This window comes from Hemicordylus capensis, chromosome 2 (assembly GCF_027244095.1).
Source record: "Hemicordylus capensis ecotype Gifberg chromosome 2, rHemCap1.1.pri, whole genome shotgun sequence".
Taxonomy (NCBI): Eukaryota; Metazoa; Chordata; class Lepidosauria; order Squamata; family Cordylidae; genus Hemicordylus; species Hemicordylus capensis.
This window is the reverse complement of record NC_069658.1, coordinates 17,189,832-17,201,847: the sequence shown is the minus strand read 5'-3', so window position 1 is coordinate 17,201,847 and position 12,016 is coordinate 17,189,832. Positions and strand designations below refer to the sequence as shown.

The following is a 12,016-nucleotide window of genomic DNA, read 5'->3' as shown; positions in this document are numbered from 1 at the left end:
CCTAGTCAGGGGAGGCTAGTGGTCCAGTCTGGTCCCACCTTCTCCCAGCCAGATACTCTGTGATGGAGCAGGTGAGAGGAAGTGGGCAGGGAGATAAGGTGGCTGTGGGTACTGTCTCTCTTACCAAGAGCCCTGCTAGGAAATTGACCCATATCAAGTGTACCTAAGCCTAGGGACTAAGGATAGATTGAGACAACTGTTGGTGTACAAATCACCCCATTGTTCAATTGAGTCCCTAACTGAGCTGACGGACCTAGATGCAGGGTTGGCATTGGAGTCATCCAGATTGGCAGGGGACTTCCATGTTCACTATGGGACCAGGTTGTCAGGAGCAGCTCAGGAGTTCATAGCGACCATTATGACTATGGGCCTATCCTAGGTAGTCTCTGGACCAATGCACATTGCTGATCTCATGCTCAATCTGGTCTTTTACTCTTATCAGGGTGGTGTTTTGTGGGTGGGGGTGCCGGTTATTTCCCCATTGCCATGGATGGACCACCGTCTGGTTAAGGTAGGATTTGCAACCACAACCCTCCTCTGTAGGGATGAAGGACCCATTAGTTTGGTCTACCTGAAAAGATTATTGGATCCAATAGGATTCCATGAAGCTTTGGAAGGGTTTCGAGTTGGCTCTGCCAATGAGTCTGTCAATACTCTAGGGGTGTATGAACCAGCTTGGCTCGAAGACTTGCGCTCAAACTGAAACAGTCCCATAAAGAATGAGGCCGGGCTGAGTTCAAGCCGAGCCATGTTTGATCAAGCCGGCTCGAATGTGGCTCAAAGGCTCAAGCAGCCATTTCAGAGTGGCTGAGTGGCGGCGGCCATTTTGTGACACTATGTGCCACTTTTTTCTGATTGGTTGTCTTGCCACTGTCCTGATTGGCCAGCTGTGTCCTCTGCTCCAGGTGGCTTGCTATCGTGCCACTCAGAGTCATTGTTGTGGCAACTGTCAACCCATTGGCTGAGGGGGAGGGATGAGGGGGTACAGCAAAGGAGGGGCTTTCAATTTGTATTTAAGGCCATCCCCTGGCCTAGGAAAATCACCACTTTTCAAGCTGCATAGATCAGAGAGAGCTGCTGCTTCTGGCTGAGTCAGTGTGTGGAGTCTCTGATATTCACAGAGGTTTGCCTTTGCCTGCTTGGGTTATTATTATTATTACTAGTATTTTTAAGCCCGTTATGATAACGGGCACTAGCTTTCTCTACCGCCTTTAATTGTTTTTTTCCCTTTTTCTTCCACCTTTCTGCTTGTCTCTCTCTCTCTCGTCCTTTGCGTCCATAGCGGCAGTTTGGGCAGCAGCATAGCACAGAGAGGAGCTCTGTTCCTGAGCTCCTCACTTCCACTGTGCGAATAATTTTTTTTTCTTCGCCCGACTATCACGGGCTGGAGCGGGTAAGGTGGGCTCGGGCAGCTGGGTGGGCGGGTGGGCGATAGGCGGGGGCGACAGCCTTCTCATGGGCCATTTTGGCCCGTAATCAATTGGGGGGAGGAGCGGGGAAGGGGATTTTGGAAAGCTGGGAGGGCGGGTGAGCGGGCGGCGGGAGGACAGGCTTCCCCTGCTGCCTCTTCCCCCCTCAATCACCGGCCGGGCGGTCTCTGGAGGTGCCGCTGCCATCCTCCGCGGCTGGCCCGGGCCCTTCACGGTCGGCTCTGTCCCGCCGGCCTCCGTTGGTCTCCGTTCCGTCCCCTGTCTCCCCAGCTTGGTCGCTGTCTCTTCTGGGTGAGCCGGCGGCTCTGCCGCCGCCTCTGCCAGTTTCCCCCGCCGGCGCTTCTCCGGCTTCTTCAGGGCGGCCGCTTGTGGCCGTCCAAGATGTTCGCCGGGTGCTGGCGGTCCTGGCTCCCTGGCCTGTTCTGGGCATGCGCTACGCGCATGCCCAGAACCGCCAAGGGAGGCACGAACACACGCTTAGTGTCCGTCCACGGACAGACACCAAGCGTTTTATTAGAGAGGATTATTATTTTAAATTCGTTTGATTTTTTTTTTCTTACCTGTCTGGCTGTATTTGTTTTTTTAAGCAGAGCTGTGTCTGTAGCCTGCTGCTTGCCCAGCCAGCCCTGTTAGGCCTTGGGCCTTTAAAAAAACAACACCTTGGTTGGCTGCTTGCTTTTAATTTTTATTTTCAAAGCACAGCTGATCTCAGTTCAGACAGCAAGGGCCCTGCTCTGTCTGCTGCTGTTTAATCTTCTTCTTCTTCTTCTTCTTTAAACTGCACTTAGTGACTGGGCCTGAATAACTGAGACAGAGAGAGACCTTTCTCTCTGTGTGTTTTTATTTTCTTCTTTCATTTTTCTTTTTACTTTTGGCCTTTTAATTTATTTTAATAAAGTGGTTATTTTAAGCTGTTTTGGGGGTTGGGTGGGTGGCCCTGATGGCACCCATCTCCCCCCAGCTGTGAGTAGGGATATGCAAAAAGGTTTGAATTTGAACTGGTTTAGTTTGAAGGTTCAAACCCGGACCCAACAGGGCATTGAATTGGCAATGCGGGTCCGAGTTCAAACCAAAGAGAGCCTGGTTCTATCGAACCGGTTCAAAGAGGCTCGAAGGTTCAAGCCTCCATTTTAGGTGCTGGTGGCCATTTTGTGACTGTTCTGTCACTTGCTGTGATTTGCTGAACTCCTGCTTCCCTGATCGGCCAGATGTGTCTGGCCCTCTGGTAGGCTTTGCAGTGGTGCCAGTCCTGGAGAACTGGCACCCTATTGGTCCTGGGGGAGGGACAAGGGTAGGGGTTCCAAAAGGAGGGAGATTCAACTTCTACTTAAGAGCAATCCTTGGGCTTTCAAAATCATTATTTGCTGAGCTGCAGCTGTGGCTGCTTTTCTGGCTCCGGCTCTCTAGTCTGGTCTATGCTGTGCTAGTTAGGTCTGTCTTGCCTGCTTGTTTTTTGTCTTTGTTTTTTGCCAAACCACCCCCCCACCCCAACTCCCCTTCTTTTTAAAAATAATTGTTCCTGGCTGTGTGTGGCGGCTGTGTGCTTTCCCTTTTGGATTCCCCCCCCCTGCAGTGTGAATGAGTGTCTCCTCCTGCTCCACCCAGGTAGCCACTGCCGGGGGGTCACAGACCCTTGGCCTGAGGCCTCTGGCCCATTCCCCTCCCCCACCAACCTTCCTTTTTGCTGACTGAGTGGCCGTTTTTCTGGGCTGGGTTGACTCACTCTGTCCCCAGCCTCAGTGCCTTTCATTCTATTTTGGACTGAGGGGGGCGGGGGTTGCTGTTTTTATCTGAAGCAGGTGCTTCCCCCCCGCACTAATCCTATCGCTTGCTCCAGCAGCAGTCAGCTGCCTCTGCCTGCCCCACAGGTCTTCCCCCCACAGGTCTTCCCCCCTCACCTTTTCCCCAGCAGTTTTCCTCATTTTCCCCTCAATGTTTTATTTTGTTTTATTCAGTGTTTATTTTATTTTGTTGGTCTGTTTGGGTGGATAGTCCATAGCTGCCCAGCTGCCCACCCCCCACCCCGGCCCAAGGTGATAGTGCTACACTGGTCAGTCCCCCCCCCCCCCAACCTGTGTGTGTGCTGCATCTGGGGCAGAAGACTTCAGGACAATGAGGAGGTAAGTGATTGCTTTTTGGTGCCCCCTTTGTCCTTAGTTATTATTAAATAGGGCCTCCTTGGTTGGGTTTGGGGAAAGTATTTTCTGTGCTTTCCCCCACCCACAGTTTGTCTCTTATTTTTGCAGGCCCCCCTTTGTTGCCCCCCGTTGTATTGTGTTATTGTTGTGGGTGGGTAGGTGTTTCGGTTAAGGGGTTTTTTTGTTAGGGTTTTTAGGTCCCCCCCCATTTTTTAAATTTTTTCCCCCTCTAAAAGCCCCAGGGGATTTGGGAATGTGCCTGAGAGCCGTGTTGAGAGCAAGGCTCATAGCAGGGTGGCAGACAGAGGAGGGAGGGGCGTCCAGCTAGTAAAGGAAAGGGGGGGCAGAGAAGATGGCACAGGGTCCCACAGGTCCCCATTGGCAAATTCTTTGCCTCCAGTGAGGTGGTGGCGTGAAGGCTCTCCTATCCAGAGGAGCCTGCTGGCACTGAGCTAGGTCCAGGTGCACCACCAGGGCTGCCACCCCGTGCTGAGCCTGGCAGTGTGGGGAACTCTCCAGCCAGGGAAGCGGCTTCTGTGGTGGTGGGGGGGCTCGATGGCTTCCAGTGCAGCCAGACTGTCCCTCTCTCTTGCAGCCCAGTGGGCCCTTTCTGATGCTGCCCAAGTCACGGCTGAGTCTTGACTATGAGGAGGAAGGGTCTGCTGCTGAGACTCTTGACTGGTGCCCTCTCAGTCAAAGCCGGGCCTTTCTTTTGACACGCAGGGTGGAATGGGGATGGGTGATGGGGGTGGGCAACCAGTGGCCCCTGTAGGTCCGCCATCACCAAAGCAGCCCAAGACACACCCATTTTGAAAGAGCTGCACGGGCTACCAGTTTGTTTCCGGGGCCAATTCAAGGTTCTGGTTTTGACCTTTAAAGCCCTTAATGGTTTGGGCCTGAGACACCTGAGGGACCGCCTGCTCCCAAGGGTTGCTGCCCGCTTGACGAGGTCAGCTGAGGGGGCTCTGCTTTGGGTGCCGACAATGAGGGAGGCTCGGTTGTCGTGCACGTGGGACAGGGCCTTCTCTGTTGCTGCCCCTAGAATCTGGAAAGCTCTCTTGGTGGCTATTCACTCCTCAGTCTCCAACACAGTTTTTAGAAAGTGTGTTAAATCTTGGCTTTTTAGCCAGGCTTTTATATGATTGTCTCTACTGCTGCTTCTTTGTATTTTATACAGTTCTTATGCTTGTATTTTAAATCTTTTTAGTCAGATATGTTTTCTATTTTAGCTTAATATTTTAATTGTGTCATTTTTATAGTTTTGTTTTTAATTTTTGTGTGAACCGCCTTGGGATTTTTTTAATGAAAGGCAGTATACAAATTTAACAAATAAATAAATATGGTGTTCAGGACATTGGAGGCCACCCAGAGCAGCAATGTTTGGTGGCATTTTGAAACTCCTCAAAATGCCCCAACCACTGCTTGCTGTGTTCACTGCAGGGCACAGGTCAGTGGGAGAATGATGCCAAGCATCTGGGGATGACCTCCATGTAGCGACACATGCATTGGCGTCACCCAGATCTCTTTGCCTCCACTGGTGTTTGACTGTGACTAGTGTTGACAAGGGCCGTTCAAAGCCTTCCCTGAAACAAGGCGTGCTGCCAGTCAAGCAGTGGACACAGTCATCAGGTAAGAAGCATCCTGGTCATGTGGACTCACATCTCCTCAACCACCTCATAGGGGAGACGATGGCGACTGATGACCAACCTTTTCAGGTGGTTGAGAACCCTGGCTTCCACCAGATTATCCAGACACTCGCGCCGGGCTACAACACGATCGCCTCAAGAATCACGTTCAGCCAGACTGTGGTTCATAGGAACATAGGAAGCTGCCATATACCGAGTCAGACCATTGGCCTATATAGCTCAGTATTGTCTTCACAGACTGGTAGTGGCTTCTCCAAGGTTGCAGGCAGGAATCTCTCTCAGCCCTATCTTGGAGATGCTGCCAGGGAGGGAACTTGGGACCTTCTGCTCTTCCCAGAGCGGCTTCATCCCCTGAGGGGAATGTCTTACAGTGCTCACACACCTAGTCTCACATTCACATGCAACCAGGGCAGACCCTGCTTAGCTAAGGGGACAAGTCATACTTGCTACCACAAAACCAGCTCTCCCTCCCTGTAAACGAGGTGCAGGGAGCTCGTGTCAGTGATGCTGCATGCAGCTGTGCTAGGCACCCATGTGCATTTCACCATTGTTCTGTGGAACAGTGTGAGTGGAATGCAGGCTGCTTTTCTGGCCCTAACTGCTCAGTGGTGGGGCCTGGAGAGATGAGGGAATTCTGGTGCTGTCTCTGGCTCCAGGGTGTCCCACACCGCATTTTGGCTTAGGTGGGCTGTCTTGCATGTGGAGACCTTGGATGTCAAGCACACCAAGGAGGAGGTGACTCAACTGCCAAATTGAGAAGTGTATAGATGGGTTGCCACATCTCAGCTGTGCCTTCATTGCGACAGACAATGGCTCCAATGTCACTGCAGCGGTAGAGACAGTGTTGGAGTGCAGATCCATGTGTTAACATCTATTGCATGGCACACATGCTCCACCTCACTGTGAAGGATGCCCTTGGCCTCAAGGAGGCTAAGGCATCCAGAGTACAGGGTTGTCCATTTCAGGGTGCTGTTGCTGCCACGGCTGCACTTGTGGACAAGGCCCGCAAGATAGCAGCTGACTTCGACAAGAGTGAGAAGTACAGGCGCTTGCAACACAAGTGACAGCGTGAGCATGGCCTTCCTCACCATCTCATCACCACAGATGTAGATACCTGGTGGAACTCCACCTTGTTCTTGTGTGTGTTGTAGCAGGAGGTAGCCCTCTATGACCTGGTGAGTAACAAGGCCTCTTCCTTTGCAGTTTGCGTGCTGGTTTGCTTTTGATGCCTTGCACTGTAGTATGTCTTGCTAGGTGTTTGTTTGTGGCTATAGTAGTAGCCTTTGGTCAGTGTTTGGTTTAGTTTTCCTGGATTTGCAGTTGTGCAGGCAGGGCTGTCTTTGTGGTTTTCCATTGAGAAACAGCATCCACAAGTTCACATACAGGTTACTAGGTCAGGTCACAGCTCAATGGAAATCATCCATTCATTGAAGAGAAAGCAATAATAATAATAATAATAATAATAATAATAATAATAATAATAATAATAAAAAATCTTTGTAAAAACCCATGAACCCCACCGGCTTGGGGCTTCCAGGGAGAGTTGTGTAACATGCTTTGCCCCAAAACCCACTTTGGGGAGCCCAGGTACCCCCGAGGGGGCAGATGGGTCAGCCTCAAATCCCCTTTATCCCCTATGGGAAAAATGCAAAAATTTGAAAAATCTTTTAAAATTCATTAAAAATCGCAGGAGTGTCCAATTGCTTTGGGGTTTTGGTGGTAGTTGGCACCCATGGGTGCCTGCCACCTTCTCTGGGTTTTTTTTGCCCCAGGTGCTCTTCATAGGGAATAATGGGTCAGTTTGAGTCCCCATTATACCCTACGTTGAAACTTTTAGAACTGGTTTTTGTTGGGCTCAAATTTGAACCGAACTGGGACGGGGGGTGGTGGTGGTTAGAGAAAATCCAAACCCAAACCTACCCACCCCAGTTTGAGTCAGTTCAAATTTGAACCGAACCACCCAAACCAGTTTTTCTGCACACCCCTAGCTGTGAGCGAGTGCCAGTTGCTGCTCTGCTGGGCCTGCAGCCCTTGGCCTCCTATCCAGTTGAAGATGTCTAGACAATGGAGAGGGTGAGTATACGTCTTTTAACCCACCCACCCCCCTGCAGATCTGAAATTTAAATAGGGCCTTCCTGGTATGGCGGGAGGGTTGCTCTTGTTGCTTGCTGTTGTTTCTGTTTGCTCTGTGTTGTTTTTTTACAGGTGCAGTGCAATGTAAGTGTGGTGGGTGGGTGCTAGGGGTTTTTTTGTTTTTTGTTTTAACTTAAACACCCCAGGGGGAGGAGTCAGGATGATGGCTCTGTCACAAGCAAGGCTCGGACCAGAGAGGCGGAGCAGTGGCCCTGATGCAGGTGGGGGTAGAGGCAGGGGGCAAGGAAGGCAGGAAAGGGTGGCCGTGGCCACCCAGTCCCTAATTCTTCTGCCCCAGTGAAGTTGTGCACAGACTGTCCTATCTGGAGGAGCCTGCTGGCCGTGTACAACCACAGGTGCTGCTGCCCAACGCACTTGCAGGCAATGCTGGGAGGGAGTGCTCTCCTGTAAGGGAAGCTGATGTTTCTGTGGAAGCAGGGGGTTTGATGACTGATAACTCAGCCAGACAGCCCTTCTCTAGCGTTACCCCCCACACACTCATCTGGCCCCTCAGTGAGACCCCCGCTGTTGTAGTTGAGGAGTCTGGGACTGGGTCCTCTTCTGGGACTGAGTCTGAGGAGGAGCCTGCTTCATCTTAGCCTGGCCTCCTTGTACCCAGAAACAGTGAGGGGGCAGCCATCAGCCCCAGTAGAGCTGCTATTACCCAAGCAGTCCAAGACTATCACTGCCAGTGCAAGCAATGTTTGGAACCACTTTGAGGTCATTCAGTGTGCCCCCAACTGTGCTTACTGTGTCCACTGCAAGGCATAAGTCAGCAGGGGGAAGGATGTCAAGCATCTGGGGACCTCCTCAATGTGCTGACATATCTTGTGTCATCACCCTGGCATCCTTACTGCTGCTGACAGTGCTAGCATGCCTAGTTGTGTGCCTTTGACTAGCACTGGCAAAGTGTGTGCACCAGCTTCTCTGAAGCAGGGGATGCTCCCTGTCAAGAAATAGGCACAGTCATTTTTGGGCAAGGGTCCTGGTAATCCAGAACCACGTCTCATAACCTGGACCATAGGTGAGATGATGGCTCTGGATGACCAGCCATACCAGATGGTCAAGAATGTGGGCTTCTGACTCAAACATCAGGTTCACTGGTAATTTACCAAAAAGCCAGTTAAAGATAATACAGATTACCTTAATCCTTAATCCAGAGAACTTCACCATTACCGGCCAACAATTTTATGACAGACAGGGAGAAGGATTTTTTATGTTTACATTTTTTTATTTTGGAGTAATGATAAAAAGTACTAATAATTACCACAATCTGGAAATAATCACTGGGAATGACCACTTCTCCATTCTTGATCCATTGTACTGTAGGGATTGGTTTACCAGAGACTGCACATTCAAATTCAATGTCCATACTCTCATAGGCATACAGATTTGAAGGATGATTGATAAACCATGGTGGAACTGCAAGAAGAAAAGGGAAGAAAAAGCAGAGACCCTAGTTGGCATGACTGAAACTATAGAAAGTCATCAGTGATGAAAATATAATCACAAAACATTTCTGTTATTCTAAGGGCAGAAGTGAATGCTGCAAGAAACCAAGGGGCAGTTTCCAAAATGGTAGCCCCATGTCAAGTTCCTCCCTCTCTGACTGTAATATCTAGTACACCTTATTTCATATCCTGAGACCATTACATTGTTCATTTCCTCAACCCCACAACAGTAGCAGCCAATGATGCAGATTAAGGGAGGATAAATACACAATAACGACAGCAGGAGTTGTACTTTTTGGAAGGGGTAGGGAAAACTAGATAGGGCTGTGGTTTTCACAGGCAACATTTAGTTTGCTCCAAATTTCCCTCCGACTTCAAATTTTATTTTAAAAGACTGAAAACATTAGACACAATCTACTAGGAACTGCTGAAGCTGGATATATTATTTCAATTCCAGGAAAACCAAACCAATCATTTCCAATTTACTTGATTCTGACCATGGTTCTGATGGATCAAACAGCTTGAACTCCACCATAATGGATATTAACTTCATGTCAAATTTATTTTAGGGATGTTTATTTGTTTGTTTGTTTGTTTTGGTCTTAGTTACAATTTGTCTATCTAGCTAGAATGACCCAATGCATGAGAAGCCACATTATACAGGATCAACACATTTTGGCCTTTCTACAAAATAAGCAATCCATTTCCAGAACAATGGGTCATAAAGCTGTTCCATGATGTATTGCTGGAAACCATAGTGCTGAATATCAGTACATAGTACATATTGCAGCAAATGCTCAACACAGCCTATGCCACATAAATACAACCACTGCACATAAACAGTCTTAGGTGCCCTTAAGTTACAACCCCAGCATTGTGTTAGAAGTAACTGCCATTTTGGCCCCAAACCATAAGCTTATGAGTCTCCCAGGCAGTACCTGGACTTCTCCAGGTCCGAAATTGGCACTACCAGAGACCAAACAGGAAAAGACATGTTGCAATGGAATGTAAGAGAAGGCTTGGCATCAGTGCCCCTTTCCCATGCTTGATACAGACAACAAAGGGGCTAAACAGGTCTTTGAGTAAATCAAACGTCTTGGGAAGACCCTAGGAGGAAAGTAACTTCGGTGTGCACGAAACATTGTTGCTCTGGGTGACCTTCACCAGGAAATTAAAGGTAATAATAAACTTATTTGTTGGCTGCCCCATAACAAATTGTTCTCTGGATGGCTCACAATTCCATTGGTAAGATGCATGCAATTGACCGTGCCCACATGGTTACAAAGAATTAGAACGTGCAATAAATAAACATACAATAATCACAAATACACCCCTCAACAGAGCAGTCTCCCCCTCTTAAGCATGAAAACAGAATGAATTAGCCTGGAGGACTAGAACTTCATATTTAGATCAGTCTTGAAGAGTGAGCCTCATACCTATAGTGGCCTTTACCCTCCTTAGGTGATTTAGCCTATCTGAACCTCCCAAAATAATAAGCTCAGTGACAAGATTTCCTTTCTGCCTCTCAGCGATACTAAGAAAAGAAAAGTAATCTTTCTTTCCCCTTTTTTGGATAGAAGTAAGGTGGAAAGTGCTTAACCTTTCTGTCTAAAATGCTCAGTCTTTAAGATATAAAACCCTCCTGTTAGAGTTACTACTTTGTATAGGCTGGCTCACCTACAACCATACATACAATTGGTGAACCTGCCCATGGATTTATCTACACATTATTCACCAAGTTGTTCCTGGGGACCACAGCTGCTCTGATTCTCGTTACCTTGGTCATCCACCCAACTGAAAGCCCAGATAGAGCACACATTCTGTGGATGAGTGCTAGAGATACCCAACCCTGAGAATCTCTAGTTCAAAGAGCTGAAATCTATAATTGGGGGATTCTTGACCCTGCCTCCCCAATCACAACCTGCTAACCATCACAAGCTGCCTAGAGTTCCCCTCACCAAACGGATTTCCAACCTTATTCGAATCCAAGCAAGCTGCAAGACAGGTAGATATAGCTCCTTCCTGCCATTGACTACTTTTGGACAGGAATTTATTTCATCTTTTCCTGTCTCTTTTCTAGAGCTAGGAACCAATCTGTGCATCTCTGATCATGAGTATTAGTGGTTATAGCAGTTGAAATGAGCCTAGTGGACATCCATATTCATGAATAGGTTTTTTGAACTATGCCCAAAATTTGTCCAAGTTCTCTAAAAAAAAATCCCTTTCCGCTAACAACCTAAATTATAGTGACCAACTCAGGAGAATTGCCCTGTGGTGTTAGTCTTCTCTCCTGCCCTAACCTTCTCCTTTTTCCTTGAACTAGCATGCAGTCGCTGTAGATTTAAGTCTTTTCTGAGGTGTGAATTCTCATTGTATCATAGCAAATGAGATTTTTTTCAATTAAACAACTCTCATGACCCCACTTTCACTTTTTCACACTCTCTATTACTATGAATAATATGAGGAAGTAATCAATTTAGCACACTTCACCTTATGAAGACAAACCTCATAAAAATAAATTCACCAAAAATCACCCCTCTGCCCAATCACTCTTAAATTGGGGATGGGTGGTAGCCTCCACCCATTAGGCACTATCTACCAGCCCACCCCACTCCTTTGGGGCAGATCCACTTTCTGCCCCCAATCTGCCCCAAAGACACCCAAACTTCAAATATTCCCAAAAAATCAGCCCTCTGCCAAATCCCCCTGAAATTGGGGTGGTAGTCTCCACCCATTAGGCACTACCACCCCACCCCACTCTTTTGGGGCAGATCTACTTTCTGCCCCCAAACTGCCCCAAAGTCACTAAAACTTCAAAAATTCTCAAAAAATCAGCCCTTTGTCCAAACCCCCTGAAATTGGGGTGGTAGCCTCCACCCATTAGGCACTACCACCCCACCCCATATTCTGCCCCAGGCCCCACTTTCTGCCCCAATCTGCCCCAAAGACATGAAAATTTCAGAAATTTACCAAAAATCAGCCCTTTGCCCAATCCCCCTGAAATTGGGGTGGTAGCCTGCACCCATTAGGCACTACCACCCCACCCCTTTTGCCCAGATCCCATGCTATGCCCCCGAACTGCCCCAAAGTCACTAAAACTTCAAAAAATCGCCAAAAATCAACCATGAACCGAATCAACCGAATTTTTTGGGCCCGAAATTTGGGTGATTCTGCTCATGCCCGAAAAATATCGGGGGACATCGGGGGTGATTCGGTTC

At 48.5% G+C, this 12,016-nt stretch overlaps 1 protein-coding gene across 3 annotated transcripts in view; it reads right to left on the bottom strand.

Annotated features, from left to right (window-relative positions):
• Window positions 1-12,016, bottom strand: part of DCC (DCC netrin 1 receptor) — a 1,362,689-nt gene that overhangs the window by 530,641 nt on the left and 820,032 nt on the right. For all 3 annotated transcript variants that reach the window (XM_053300600.1, XM_053300601.1, XM_053300602.1), the window contains exon 6: window positions 8,615-8,769. In XM_053300600.1, the coding sequence (XP_053156575.1) occupies window positions 8,615-8,769 (155 nt within the window). The remainder of the gene's footprint in view (window positions 1-8,614; window positions 8,770-12,016) is intronic.